At 36.0% G+C, this 16,078-nt stretch overlaps 1 protein-coding gene across 12 annotated transcripts in view; it reads left to right on the forward strand.

The window, feature by feature from the left end:
- Nucleotides 1-16,078, forward strand: part of ERC1 (ELKS/RAB6-interacting/CAST family member 1) — a 305,364-nt gene that overhangs the window by 94,503 nt on the left and 194,783 nt on the right. For all 12 annotated transcript variants that reach the window (XM_069807691.1, XM_069807694.1, XM_069807693.1 and 9 more), the window contains one exon: nucleotides 999-1,166. In XM_069807691.1, the coding sequence (XP_069663792.1) occupies nucleotides 999-1,166 (168 nt within the window). The remainder of the gene's footprint in view (nucleotides 1-998; nucleotides 1,167-16,078) is intronic.

Raw genomic sequence — 16,078 nt, forward strand, 5'->3', positions numbered from 1 at the left:
GTCAGTGGGTTTCTTTTGGTCTCTTGAGCAGGTTGGTGGTGTTGGATTTCGTATTCCACAATGGTCTTTGAGATTAGTCTGTGCTCTGTGGTGACCTTATTCTTCTCATCAAATTTATATTCAGATAGCTCTGATTCCTTCTCCCATTTCTTTTGTCTTGTGAGCTCTGTGTTTCATTTGTGTAGGGGAAACGCAGAAGTAAAAGCAAAAGCTTCTCAACATGCAGTTTTGAAGTTTGAGGATACCATAGAATTCCCAAAGTGTGTTTCTACATTTATTGAGGCCATGGGACCTCTAAGTATGTTTATGTGTCCAGATTGCACCCATGATATGCTGTACTGTGTCAGTTGTTTCATTTTATCTTTAATATAAAACTGCATGTGGCTGAAAACGCATGTTACGTTTAAACTATTACGTTGCTATTTAAGCCAAAATATTCTTAGCCATTCTAAGGTAACCTTCTTTCATGTTTTGATCTGCAGTGGCTGTAAAGACCTCTGCTTTTATCACCTCCAGGCTCAGCTAATACTCTGATTAAAACCTAGACAATAAAGTGACTGTTTGGTACTAAGAGTCAATGTTTAAATCTCTGAACATTAGTAATGTTTCAGATGAAGGGATCAGTTTTGCTATGTATGAGAGAACTTCTCAATAACACATTGTGTTGGCTTCTACTTTGAGGAAGCATATTCCAGACTTGCATCTTATAAGACTGAGTCATGTCAGAAGTATGATTTGAGATTTTCCAAGGAGCATTAGTTTCATATAATTTGAGAATAAAACATTTGATTATTTTTACTGTTGAGTCTCCTACCACTTGTGATAACTGTTTCATCACAAGCTCATGTATGTTGAAGTCTTAAAGTAAGGGATGTTAGTTTTCTGAATCTGTTTGTAATTTGACAGCACTCGCTCCCTTGTGGAAGTGTAGTTTAACTTTTCTAAAATTTCTCTCCTTCAGTGCTAAATAAACCCTGTTTCTGCACATCTGAATCTAGGTGGATGCGTTACGATTACGTCTAGAAGAGAAGGAGACTATGCTAAATAAGAAGACAAAGCAGATTCAGGAGATGGCAGAGGAGAAGGGCACTCAAGCAGGAGAGATCCATGACCTCAAGGACATGTTAGAGGTGAAGGAACGCAAAGTTAATGTTCTTCAGAAGAAGGTAAGGTTGTAGAGTTCTAAGTCAGATACACATCTCTGATGCATCTTGATTTCCAAGTCTGTCAAAAAGTCTGAACTAGAATTTACATCTTGGAGATTAATGATTGAGTCTATTCGTGAAATGGGAAGGTGGTGAATGATGAATTTCAGTTTGAAGTTTTGAAGAAAAAAAATAGAATTCAAAGCAGAGGTTGTTGCCTTCCAGTGGTTGCATGTGCTGCTTCTGCTTCCATTTCACTATTGACAATGACTGAAGTATTTGTAGGAGAGCACATCATCTGAAAAACCAATCCTTTCACACCCACCACCTTAACAAAGCCACGCTGATTGAAGCACAGGGCACTGGGTGACTATGACTTCAGTATGTGACTAAGTGAATGAGGGGTTGTATCAGTAGAAGCAATTAGGATGATTCCTCTGTAACTTACTGAGAAAAGTTCAGGAAGAACTTTGTATAACTTTCATTAGAAATGCTGTTTTATTGTACTTAATATTTCTTGGGAACTGCTAGAATAGGATAATCAGGGTTCAGACTATCCTGCATATCTTTCTGGATAAGAAAATGTAAACCTTATCAGTGAAATGGGGGAGGTCTGGATAAGAAAAAGTAGACCCTGTCAGAGAAATTAGAGAGGTTTCCCAAAGGGCATTGAGTCCTAGGGCAATGAATGTCATTATGGATGATCGTGTGCAAATTGCACACAATACATCCCAAATTGCTGCTACACATGGTAAAAAGAGACATATGCGTATATTGCAATAAATTTTAATTTACAGAATATTGTTTCCTCTGTATCTTTAGAGAAGCTGCTCTTGGAGCTTGTATTCAATTTATTAGGCTGTGAATGCATTGGGTTGGTTTTTTTTTCCCTAGACCTCTAAGCAATTCTGTGCAATTTTTGTGATTTTAATAGTTCAGAATACTGATTAGTTTCTGATGCCTGGCCAATACCTTTTCTTCTAGTATATAGCTATGAATCATGAGGGTTTAGGTCATGTTCAGTTCTGTTACAGCAAACGTCATGCAGGAATGGAAGTTCAGGCATGGAGTTTAGCCATAAATAAGTCATTAATAATTCTAGAACAGAGCCCTAATTCCCAGTCTCATTTTTTGACTGTTCATCTTTTTAGAAACACTTAGAGATTTCTAATTTTTGTGCTGTGCTTTCTGTTTGTTTTCAAAATTGGTTGTGCACACTCCAAACGTTGATTGAGATTGCAGCTGAATGTTTAACCAAGAAGTGGGGAATCTGACATTTGCGTAAAGTTAAATGTCAGTGAGGTTGTTTTACTTCCATTTACTCTTACACTGTTTTTTCACATTTTCTTTTTTGCTCTGTTTAACTCTTTAGGATGATCTTTCATTGGTTCATTTATGGGCACTGCTAAATGTTCTCTTTTTATTCATTTTTTATACTTGTTTTCTTGAGACCACTGTAATCCATATTAAGACAGTTTCATCTTGTCTCTTCATGTGGCTAGCCTATTTTTTGAGGTTTGCTGCTGCTTTCAAGTAAAAGTACCTCGTCACTTCAGATTGGAAAGTAAGGTCCCAGGCTTTTAGACGTAAAGGTTTTGAGGTCTTGTTCTCCTAGATAGCTTAACAGAGGATAACGCTACCATAATAAACTGCAATTTGAGTTGTTTTGTAAACCTGTCTCTGAGCTTCTTAAACAAGAAAACATATAACCTATCTGTAGAAAAATATCTATTTCCTGCTGCTAACTAGAATCACATGTAGAGATTTGAATTTGCTTCAGCCTTGAAGTTGTTGGAACCATTTCCTTTAACATGAATGTTTAAATTTTGAGTTTTTTAAATCCAAAGATTATTTTTTCAGTTTCTATAACTAGCAAATCTAAAATATTTTTATGGAGAATCCAGCTGACAGTACTTTTATCTGAGATTTGTGGTGCAATGTGGAATTTCTTTTTACTTTTTTGTATAGCCTAGGATAAATGAGCACAAATTCGGTCCTTTAAAGTTTTAGGATTGATGTCTTTAACTGAATTTTTTAATTGGTTCTCTAGACCTGGAATCTAAGACTAGGTTAGGATTTTCTATAGATTGAGCTTTGCGTTTTCTTGTTCTCTTAGCATTTTTCCACAGAAAAGCAGAGCTTGAGAAAATAGCTAAGGAAGGACAGGTCTGATTTTCTCTATATACTGTGGAAGTCATGAGAACTTGCATAAAATCTGGTTTGGGTGCTAGAGAAAATGATGAAGTCTCATTTTTACCTGATATATATGCCTGTTCTTTTTTAACTGTACAGATAGCTATTTCTGCCTTCTGCCTGGAAGTTTAGAAGCCTGTAGCTCCTCTCATGTAAATTTTTTCTCTTAAAGCTTGTTAACTGTGCTTTACTTTTTTGCATTTCTAGAATGCACCTTCTTATGAAAGTGCACAGCCTGTTTTCTGCTTTTTCCAAGTACTGTCTTTCTGACCTTCCAGGACAGTTCAGAATTTTATTGTCATTTAAAAAAAAAGTGCAGCCTTTAAACTTTTGCCTTCATGCACAGTAGTCTTTTTATTCCTCGGATTATAAACTGGTATGTTCAGAAAGACCCAGGTTCTAATCTGCGTATTCTAACTGAAGATCTGGATGGTACAGTTTAAAGTATCTTCAGAGGTCATAGATAGTATATATATATTTTTTTTATTTTTATTTTTTTTATTTTTATTTTTTTTTTAACTCGCTTAGTTATCTGATATTAGATGCTTGGTTTAAGTTTATCAACATGATTTAAGTGGTATTTGGGCATTTTATTTGAATACAGTGAGAGACTATGAAAGACGTGGTATGAAAAAAGCTTTTCCTCTGGTGTAGCATTAAGAAATATTTTTCTATGGATATTTGGAAGCAGCAGCAGCATTTAACTGCTGCTTGCAGTTGTGAGGAGGTACAGGGTACAGTTGTTGGCATGTTGAAGGAATTTAACCAAATTAAGAATTGGATTAGTAGATACTATTCAATCACTTTTTACCAAGTACTCTTCCCTCAGCATATACTCAAATTTGAGGATATTTTTGAAGTGGGTGCTCCAATGAACTGAATTTTGAACACTATTTTTTTTTTAATGTTAGGTAAAAAGAAAATTTGTAACAAAAGCTAAAATCATAAAGATGTTGAAAAGAAAAGAATTCACTGAAAAATCATTAACTTGCATAACTTACCCATTTAGGAGAAGTTGTTTACTTTTTTTTTGTAAGTAAAAAGTAGAGAAGAGAGAGATTGTCTTGACTAGTAATATAGCTATAACCAAATGATATATGGATATGCTGGGCATTTGGACTTCATAATTTTTTTTAATTTTTGTGACTGTTTTAGATGTGTAATCACTTATTCTGGTGACACTGACAATAAATTGTTTGGTGTGGTGCCCAAAACTGTGCTATACTAAATTTCTGCACTTTCTGTTGTTGAAACAAAAACTATTTAAAATGCACCCTTTACTGTTGGGTCTCTGTTTGGATACATTGATGCAGGCCACAGCATAGTTTGTTTTATGAACTATTAATATCATTGTTGTATTCATTAAAGGTGGTGAACTAGAAAGCATACTTTCTGGTCATTCTAAAATCCAGGTGAAGAAACTCATGAAAGTTTATTGGCAGATTCGAGATGGAATAAAAGACATAGAAGAAGATTATGAGCAACAAAGATCTGAAAAATTAACATGACAATTGGCATCACTACTGATATCCAGTAGGTACCAAAATACATTTTCCAGGTGCTGAGGAAACCACAAGCTTCACATTTTAAATTCTGGAATCCTTCTAGTTCTAAGCTCCTACAGGAATGCTGCTTGGTAGCACCTTTATTTGAGACAATAGAAATAGGGCAAGTGCTAGAGATTTGGAGACTACAGAAATGAGTTTTAGCTTTATGTCTGAAAATTTGATGCAAAAACTGTTTTCTAGATAGAGCTTCAGGACTTTTTTTTTCTCATTTCATTGAAAATAAATCTTGCATAAAATCTCATTTTAAGTTGTTAGAACTCCAGGCAAGGCTGAGAATGTCAGAAAATAAAACAGGGGCCATGCTGGGCAAATTTGAATCCAGAACCTGAAAAACATTAAATTATGCTTCATTATTCTCTTTGCCACATCTGTCTCTCTGTGCTGGTAGACCAGGATGAAAAGGAATAGAAAAAAAAAAAAATCAATACTTTGCAATCAAAGCATTTTAGAGAAATAGCATTTGGGACACAAGATAAGTAACAGTTACCCTGAAAGAAAGAAAAAAGCAGTGAATTGATCACCCTTGCTTTGGGGGAGGTCATATTTTGTCTTGTGGAGGGGGGGTTAACACTCCCTTCATTGTGAAATGCAGCTGCAGGCAAATAAAATGCAATTTTTAGTGTCTGAACATAGCAGTGTTTTTTGGCAGCTCCCCATGCACATGTGGTAATTGACCTGTGATAAAGTAAAGGAAGAACAGAGGTGTTGGTTGGGGTTTTTGTTGGGTTTTTTTTGTTTCGTTGGTTGGTTTTTTGTGTGGCTGTGCTGACTTCGTTTAGCTAGTATTCAGGAAGACTCCAAATGCAATTTTCCTGCTCTTTTGGATAAGAAGCATTGCCTTTCTCCAGAGGAAATAAATACCCCCTGCTTTTCAAAAAGGTTAGAAATCAAAATAAATATCTTATGCTTAATGATAAGAAATACTGTATGGCAGGAGAGGGAGACTGCAAATGGAATTTATAACTCAGTTGTTTAAAAATCAGTAGTGATCATTGTTACTACAAGAACAGTGTTGGTTTAGTATTCATAACTTTTAAAGTTCAGTGTTTGTACTTTAAAGATTATTTTCTTTCCGTTCCCTCATATGTGAAGTAGATTTACCTCCTCAGGCAGCTCTTTTGCTCCAACCTTTAAGAGACAAGAGAGCACAGAAAAGGAACTGCATTTTCAAACATTTAATTCAGTTTATGGTAGTTTTCATCTTCCCTGGTGTGACCTTGAACTTGCCTACCAGATGAACGAATATGTGGGTTTTTAAGAATTAATAAGATGTGGGATGGACTTTTAGATATCCCTTTGAGACTCTCTATGATGACATTTAGTGCTTAAAAATCCTACAGTATTAACACTGTAGGCGATGGCCCGTTCAAACCTGCAGCATGTGTCTGAGTCTCTCTTTGTGCAAACTATACAGAAAAGAACAAAGAAAGACTGTCCCAACAAAGATGGTCCATGTATACATTTACAAAGTGGGTGAGCATGTGCTGCCTTAAGACTGGATAATTTTTTGCCTCTGTAATATACCTGTGGGCAAGCTTATTCTCTGCTTTTTATGTGCTCAATCATGAACATTTAAGGAGGAGCACCATACAGTGCTCCAGGTTCATATTAGTTTGCTCATCAGCCCACCTTCTGCAGTGAGGTAGAAGGAAGATAAGCTGGGCTTTCTGCTGAGCTAGGACTGATGAAATAGCTACTTTTCTTCGGGCACTCTGTTGCTTAACAAGCAGTGCAAATACAAGAATATTTCTGTAAATAACTCTCTCTCTCTCAGAAAAAGCCCTACTTCTGCTCCTTTTACTCCACGTCTCAAGGCATGCCACTGAACTGGTTCCAGACCCAGTTCAGAGATTTCAAAGACCACAAAAAAGACCTAACATCCCCAGGCTTGTGCCAGCTTCTTTATTAAAACTGACAGACGTGACCTCAAAGATGTGTCCTGGAGGGTCATGGGGGACTTGTCCCTCTGTGTCCCTGAAGGGATATCAGACCTCTTCTGCTGCTGCTTTTCCTTTCATTCAAGCCTTTGTGTTACAGGCTTGCTAACTACCACTGAACATAACAACAAAGTTGAAATTTATGGCTTTGAGAAATTTCCAGAAGGTGTTCTGTCTAATTTGTTACTCTGTGTCTCCAAGATGCTACAGACCCTTCTCTCTTCAGGAATATCCTCTCAGAATTGCTTTATCATATGAGATGGGATTTTTAGATAGAGGTATTATCTTCAGTTAGAGTAATAACAGGAAAAATTCGACAAGCTTTTAATCCTTCATCTCTATCAAAATACCACTAGATAAAATCTTGTGGTAGCAATGAAAGTGCCAAAGAAGACTGGAGAGGCTTCGTTATGTGAGTTCAAATTCAACATAATTTCCTGGGAGATTTTTTTCATTTCTGCCATTCAGGATGGAGACTAGTTGTTTAATTTCCACGCGGGAAATGATGACACAACACAGAATTTATTTTCATTTTACAGTGAGCCATGACCACTTTGAAAATCGGATCCTTACCCTTCTGTTTTGACTTTCCACTTCTCTGAGAATCCATTGAGACTTTTTAGAGCAATTGCAGCCCAGCTCAGATGGCATGGTGTGTCTTTTTTTTTCTTCTGTGAATGTACAGCTAGTAAGACACTAGTAGGGCAGGGGAATACCTCAGTTTCTTCATGCCATTTTTCAGCTCCTTGCAGTTTAGTTTTAAAGGTGACTGATTACCATACAGATCTTGGAGTTTATTACAGCAGTTTCAGGTTCAGTGTCAGTAAGATCCCTTCCCTCTCAGGAGAGGGTTTAGCTCATGAGATTTGATCTTTTTTGATTCTTCCTGAGCCATGTCACAACATACATCTTTCTGATTTGCAATATGGGTCCTAAAAGGTCCACAAGCTTAGCTTCAGACAGTATTTTCAATGGCAGATAGTCCATAGTTTACAGGTGCTGGTAGAGGTGACAGTGTGTTCTCCAGGGACTGACCCAAGGAATATACTTTTGATCTTCTTGCCTAATCCAGATCAGTCATGGCAGATGCCCTGTAGCTTGAAGCACACTCCAGTGTTCTCATTTTAAGGGCTTTTGTTTTCCAAAGGTACACACATTTCACGGCTCTAAGTTGGGTGCTGTTATGGCTCTCACCAGTAAGTTCATAGCCTATAGTAACAGGTATCTTGTTTAGGTTATAATAAACAGTACATGATCACTTGGATTAATTGGTAAAGTTCCCTTTTGTCTGTTGGATACTTCATACTTGGTTATTGAAAACAATAAAATGCCTCCTGGGCATTCTTGGCACTACAGTGAAGAGTTTGAATCACTTTATGTCATTAAACCAGAAGTCAGAGACTTAGTACAGTTGTCCTAAGCACAGACTTCTACTGCTGAAGAACTTTGTAAGATGCATTGAACATCAATAGACGAAGCATGAGACTTTTTCTATTCCTAAGAGTCTTTGGTCAGTGCATTTATAGTTTTATGGCAAATTGTCTTCATAGAATCTGGTAATGGTTGAGGTTGGAAGAGATCTCTGGAGGTCATCTTGTCCAATGCCCCTGCTCAAGCAGGGCTACCCAGAGTCAGTTGCCTAGGACTATATCCAGACAGCTTTTGAATAGGGTTGCATAAGAATCACTTTCATTAAACTTCAGAGCACTTAAATCTGTGAGTGAATTTACTCATAGGTGCCTAACATGCACTTGAAGATTGGTTAGTAAATTATGTGGGACATGGAAACTAGTGGAGAAGGCATAAGTTAAATTTGAAAAAATGCTTTTACACAAAATACAGTAATTTCTAGTGCACAGTCATGGCTACCAATGCAGCACCTATATTAGAGGAACCTACTGCATTCAGAATAAATTTTTATGCCTGCCTATATTATAAATCAGAATTTGTAAATGGAGAATATGTGGCTTTATTTTCACATAACCCCCTCTTTTGCTTGAAGCATTTTATGATACCACAATAAAAATAAAAACGTCTGGATCATAAGTAGCATGTGTACCTATATTCCCAGATGTATAGTAATATTCTTTTAAAAAAATCAAATGTTGTTTTGATGTGTGCAAAAGATAGCGAGCCAATTTCTTATTTTGAGATCTAATAATGTAAGGAACATTCTCTCAATTCATATTGATATTATTAAAGAATCTTGCCTGTTGCCTTTAGTAACTAAAATACTTGATTTTTTTTTTTTTTTCTCCTGAAGAAATGATATCCATTCCTCCTTTTAGATAAGTAGGCTCAAACGAAGAAGGAAAATGGGACTGTAAGGTTAACAGTGTTAGTTGGTTCTGTAGTTCAGCTATTGTAGCTGGCTAATGTAGGTTTTTAAAGTAATACACATTGCTGTAATAGTGTCACATAAGATTGAGAGCAATTGTGAAGTTACAAGAAAACTCCACTGAAGCTTCTCGTATTATCTGTGCTCCAGTGTTCCAGAAAACTGAAACCACAATTCAGCAAATCTGTCATATATGGAAGGAATCTTTTTTTTTTTTTTTTTTAGTATCCCTCAAAGAGGGGCAGTCATTTTAATATTATGTCCTTCTTGTGCCTTGAGATAACCTCTTGATTGGCAAGACGGAACATTACTCATAGGTAGCGGGACTGACAAATTCTGGTTTCTTGAAGGGATCTGGGAAAACAGCCAACTGTGGGGCCTCTAGGCTTCATTATAAATTAAACGTGTAGTTTTTCTGGCAAGATAAAGCTAATAAGCTTTGTTGGTGTATTCACTGTCATACTAGACAAATACAAAGTTCCCCATGATTGAAGAGGCAGGAAAAGCAAGGGCGTATGCCATTTTTGAGGTTGCTTACATCAGTCTTCCTCACACGGCTTTTCATTGCTCTCTGGGTTGCAAAACTTCACAATTTCCAACACTTTGGTCACCAGGCATTTTCTGCCCCCAGGGGGATTGTCTGAGCTGTGTCTGGAACAGACATTAGTGATTGTCTTAGTCTACTAAGGGATCTTCACTAGAACAAGGAAGGAGTAATTTTCAGTTTAAATCAATAATTTCCTGGATTCAGGAGTGAATTTTGAATCCAATAGGCTGGACAGTCTTCTAGGCTGAGTCTCTGCATGATATTTATACAGTCATTAGGAATGTCATAAGGCAAGAGTATATGAATAGCTTTCAAGCCTGTGATTTCACTTATCCAAAGGATAAGAGAACTGGTCAGTATGGAGTAGTGTCACCAGGAGAAACTAAGATGACCTTGTCCTAGAATAGCATGGGTTTGATAATTAGGATGCTCCTCTGCGTGATGAAGGGCTTCCATCCTTCCGGCAAAGATGGGTGGAGGACAGTTTTAAACGCAGAACTTCGGATAAAGAGGACCACTCTCTGTCCCTTCCAGCCTTTATTTTCAGTAGAGATTGGAGCGTTGATTTTCCTAAAGCAGTCTGTGGAAATGGGAAAGAATATAACCAAATGATTGTACTAATTTAATATATTGGGTCCTTAAATTCTTTTTTTTTCTTTTTTTGAGTCCAGACCATGAAAGAATTTTATTTAAAAGTTTGATATTTTGTCACCTATCACTATGTTCTGAAGTAATTCTGTAAGAGCATTGATAGCTAAATACTGAAGAATACACACACACTCACTCTCTCTCTCTTGTGTTTAGTATTTACAGTATGACTTCCCAATCCCTTCCTATTCATCATGCCATATGCTTTCTAGGAGAGTGAGATGAGACAATCACAGTTGACTGGGCATGTTTTACACTGGGATTAGAAGCATCCTTCCTTTCCTGAGCTCTCCCCTCTGGTTTAGGGCAGATTTACCTTACAGTATTTCTTTGATCATTTTAAAAAAATCAGTGATTTGGACAAAGTAATTCAGTGTCTGAATCCAAATCTCATTTAAAATCTTTGTTCAAGTTGTACAGCCTTCTGCTTGAGTGATCCTAAATGATAATGTAAATGGAGTCTAGTTTGCTGTGAGGATTTCCTTTATAGTCAACATTAAATCCTGTGTTCCCATCGTATCCATTGGTCTACCTCAATGTTTGGTCTTTTCTGCTCCCTGATTTCCATTCTTGGTTATCTCAGTGCTGTGATGAGTTAAGCCTTTCCTTTCTTTATGTGTTTTTCTCGTCATCCTTTTTTCTGTAGTGAGAGTGTGATATGTAGCACTGTACTGTGTATGTATCTGAGCAGGGATGTGTCAGTAGTTATAGTATCCTCACTCTGTGTAGAACCAAAATCAAAATCTAAAGCAAGGCAGGAATTCCTGAGTATATGAGATCAAGTTGCCATAGAATGAAAAGTGTTTGTTTCATAATAATAATCAATTAAACACTGTACTTGTTTATCCAAGTAAAGAAGATTAATTCATAATGTAGTAAGTTTTTCACTTGATAGTTTTTAAAAGTTATATAACCTTGTGAGCTTGAGCTATTCTAAAAGCAATGTCATAACTTCTTAGTTTTATTCTGCTTCTTACAAAACAGAGTATCAGATCTAAGGTAACATTTACTGGTTCCAATTTTTTCCCCTGTTTTGTTAGCCTTCCACAATGAAGTAGTTTTGGTTTTCCTTATTTTGAACGTTTGGGAACCATTAGTATGAAAATATTCCAAATTACAGTATTTGTATTTTTTCTGTAATGAACTTTCCTAAATCAAATCTGTGCACATTTATTGGCAAAGTCTTTTCTGGGATTTCGAACGGGAGTGAGCAAATGTCCCCAAAATAGTGGGGGTTTTTAATCCATTTGTATTTGGTAGGTCTTAGGAGTAAAACTGTAGAAAGCAAAGTCACAGAGGTTGCTTCATAATGTCAGAACACAGCTGAAAGTAGAATTAGCATGATATTATTCTGCATGATTAGACCAGGATTTCAACAAAATGGATGTTATCCATAATTAGACTATGAAATAAATTACCAGATGATTTCAGTTATAGTTCTCAGTATAAGTGACATTTTAACATATATGAAATAAATGATTAATATATAAAATTAATGTTTCCTTTAAGAGGAGAAGCAGAGTCTAAATGAATTTGTTTTGCTATTTATGATAGCAATGTTCTGTTCTGAATTACTTGGGTGAATGAAAGTATTGCACTTGAGTTGAAACCAACAAATTGTCTTAATGAACAACCCAGGCTGAAATCTTGTTGTTGGTGGGTAATGGATACATTCTCTTACCTGATGAATACCAGCAAAATTAAGGGGTCACTCAGTGAAGTTTTAAGATAAACCAGTGATAGAGATGTTTTTATGGATTATGTAACTAACCATATGGACTTAGCCAACTGGCTCACATATTGCCAAAACAAATCTCTTATGACCAGCTTTTATAATTTGTTATTTAATCGCATTTTACATAAAGTATTGTCCATTCATATTAAAACCTGTATGCTTTAAGATATAACCAATATCTGTGGGTTGGAAAGAGTGCCTCCCCCTGCACCCCTCACTTCAAAACCCTCTCTTGTATTGGCCACTGTCCATGATAGGATTTTACAATTCAAAGACTCTGCTTTTGACTAGGTTAGGCTATTGATATTATTGAACCTCCTCAGAATGAAGCAATTTCTTAACTAAATTTAACTGTTTTACAGCTGTTTAAGGATGTGAGTCATTGCTAATGCGTAATTTTTTCTAGGCAAATGCTTTGGAACTGAGACAGTGCTTAAGAACGTATACATTGGCTCCCCTGAAAATGTGAATTTCAGGTCATTTACCAACTCAAAAATCAGTCTTCACTCTTGTGGTCCTAATTTATTCTTTTTTTCTGACTTTAATTATGCTGGATTCTCCTTAGAAGCTTGTAAGGAAAATGCCTCTCGGTATCAGTTTTCAGAAACAGCAAACTTTAGCAATAGGATTGTGTTAGAAGGTTTGAAGGAAATTCAAGCTATTTACTACCAGGACAGAAGGATTGCAAACATTGATAGTAATATTCTCAGAATATGATTTGAAACATCTGGTTTAAATACTGTTTGTTATAGGGAATATGACAGTACAGAAAAAATTCTTTACTATTTGGAAGATACTATAATTACAATTCTGTTTATGGTGACTGTTCCTGTTAGTTCTACTTTGCAGTGATCTGTCAGCAAACTGGTGCTACCAGGGGATGATTAGGTATGCAAAAGAAAGGAGGACAAAAGGAAACAAAGGGATGGAAATAAATGTCCTTAGAGATTATTTATATAAACATAGAAGAACTATTTTTCTGGCCGATATAAATCTAATTGCAAAGCACCTTTGTATGAAAAAGCACTGGAAAGAGAATAGTATTTTGTGTCACTGTCAATTGTTTGTTCCTTCTTCACCAATGGTACAAAATAATTAACTGTCTATACAAGTTAAGTCAATTTTTGTTGTAGCAGCACTTCTTCCTGCATACTGTTCTTTTCTCAAGTCAACCTTATTGCGTAAGTGTGTGTACAAAGTTAGGTCAAGAATAAAGCATCAGTTGCATTAGGTGTCCTGCAATTCCTAGATTATTTTTTTTAAGCTTTGTTTTCTCTGTGTGCAAGTTGCTTCTTTTTAAAGCAGTAGCAATGTGCCTGTTTGTGGCCCATACATTTATCTGACAAGTAAGGTTTTATTTTAAGTAGAAGTAACAAAAATAATTTCTTTGTGCTTTCTAAGCTGCATAGCAACAAAATGCTTTATTTGTAAAACTAAACACTGTAGAACTTCATGCTAATTTCAAAGGACTTCTGCAGATTGGAGATGATGAAAGTAAAAATGACAAAAAGATTTTTATCTTCTGAAAAAGCAAGCAACTTTTTTTTTTTTTAATGGGAGCTGTTCAGAATTTTAACTGGACCTGAGTAGCAGTAGATAAGGATGACTGTGTAAGATGTACCACTATGCTGGATTTTCCCCATCTCAAATTCTCTTTTATCCTGTCCTTCTCCATGCTCTCCCCACCTCCCCTAGCCTTGTTCTCTTTCTTAAGCCAATCGTATGTTCCTCTGTAGCCCATGGCCACTGGAGGAATCTCCTGGTGTAAGATTCTCCATACCTGTTGAAGGTGTTACAGAATCCCACTATGTTAAGTTCAGCAACATCAGGGCATTTCCAAAGTGCACAATGATATTCCAGTGTGATGTTGCAAAGATGGTAATGTTCCAGATAAGCACTGAAGTAGAGCAGCAGTAAAAAGAAGAAAACTTTCTTGGGAGGCAAAATAAAAATTAATCCTGTCTTCACTGGGTAGCAAAATTAATGTAAACTGAACAAATGTTTACCACTTAGCAGTTTGCCATCTCTACACTAAAGTATTAAATGGTACTCCAGAATTTAAAGTTCTTTAAGAAGAGAGAGCGAGTACTGCGACTGGTATCTTGCATTGCATAGTGTCTTTAGTTTACTTTATGCTTAACAATCTTTACGAAGTTAACTGATATGCAAACTACTCAAAGGTTATTTTTAGTGTGATGATTCAAGAATAAGAATCTGTGAATATAACTTGACAACAGTTTAAGCATATTTATATCAATTGGTTGGATCATAAAGTAAAAAGAGCATACTGAATGCAGCTGAACTTTGGAAGGAACTCTGACTTGTGTTTGCCAAAATGTTACTGAAAAAAGGGAAATTGTTTTCATCTATCCTGAACTTCAAAACAACTTAAAAATCTCACCCTCACAACAAGCTTCAGCATTCATTCAGCTTCAGCACATTGTTGCTAGTTATGGGAATTTAACCATTAAAATTAATAGCAAGAACATTTCTTTCAGTCTGATTCAATACAGTAATATGAATGATATTCACTCATGTGACAGACCTTATTTCACTGAGGACTTTAAAAGCAACACCTTATATTGGAGGTTCAAATGGAGCCAACACAAATACAAAAGATCAATTTTTGCTTCCATCCATGCAGTGGTGAACTATACTTCCCCTCTCCCAGGATTTGTTAATGCTAAACTAAACGTAGATGTTTGCAATTCATGCGGGACTATTGTAGTGGTACTTTTGCAAGATCTGCAATAGAAAGACTGTTATAATGATGAGGTTTTCAGTGTGACATTTATAAAAATGGAGCTTAATCTTATAAAACTGACCATTAGTATCTGCTTATACGCTTTCATTATGGTCTCCAAAAAATGATTTTCAGAAACAGTAATATTTACAAATCCAGTAGTATAGCTTTCTTGAGCAGTCTCTGAGAGCTTAAGGTGATGTCTCATTAATACGTTTTAGGAACAAAATTTCTTTAATTCAAATCCATCTCAATTTTCTAGAGTAAACATCTTACCCCTTCTTCTGAAGCAACAATTTTTTTATTATGTCAGATACAACAATGTGATCATGTCTATTGCAACTGTTATGTTCTCATCCTGATTTTGATGCAAGTCCACCTTTCTCAGCCTCTCAAATACTGTGGGATTCTAGCAAAATCAAGAATGACTGCAGGCTTTCAAATTTTTATCATGTTTTTTTATTTATAGTATTCTTACATTGAAGGGCGTGGCACGTCTCCAACTTGACAGAGTTCTGTCATCACATACCTGCTTACTCACCCACGCTCTCCTTCCACCATAGCTGTTTTTGTCCTCACATTAATATTCCTGACACGGAGAGAATCACCTCTGCCTATGATTGGTGAGAATCCATCATCTCCTTGTAGTCATTGACCCTGGAGCTGACATGACCCATAGTGTCTTTACAAAACCAAGGAAGAACTGTTTGGAAAGCTCACAGCTTATGTGAAGTTTTTGTCTATTTGGATGGCTATGCCACAGGAATAGAACAGAAAACCTTCTGTATATTCAGTGTATATTATGATGAAGATGTCATGTTACCGATCGAAACAATCTCTGTGGAGCTGCACTGGGGAAGTCAAGTGCAGAGTATAAGCAAAGGCATTTTCACCTCTTTATAGAAAAAAGTACAGTGAAAGATTTGTCTGCAAGTAATATAGCTAGAATTTAAAATAGACATTTTGCATTTTTAAAATATTTCCAAACATTATTGGATCTTCATATTTCTAAAAGGATTATTTCACTTCTCTGTTATTGTCTCAGAATGAACTAAGTTAAAGGGCTTTTACCACTTTGAATTTTTTTCTTTTACCACTTCATTCCTTTTACAAGTCAAACAGAGTAGCAAGAAGAAAATTGAAAGTGGGAAATGAAACATAAATGCAGTTAATTCTGTTAAAACCCAGGTGATGAAAAAAGTTATCATTACATAGTGTCAATCT

This window comes from Haliaeetus albicilla, chromosome 19 (assembly GCF_947461875.1).
Source record: "Haliaeetus albicilla chromosome 19, bHalAlb1.1, whole genome shotgun sequence".
Lineage (NCBI taxonomy): Eukaryota > Metazoa > Chordata > Aves > Accipitriformes > Accipitridae > Haliaeetus > Haliaeetus albicilla.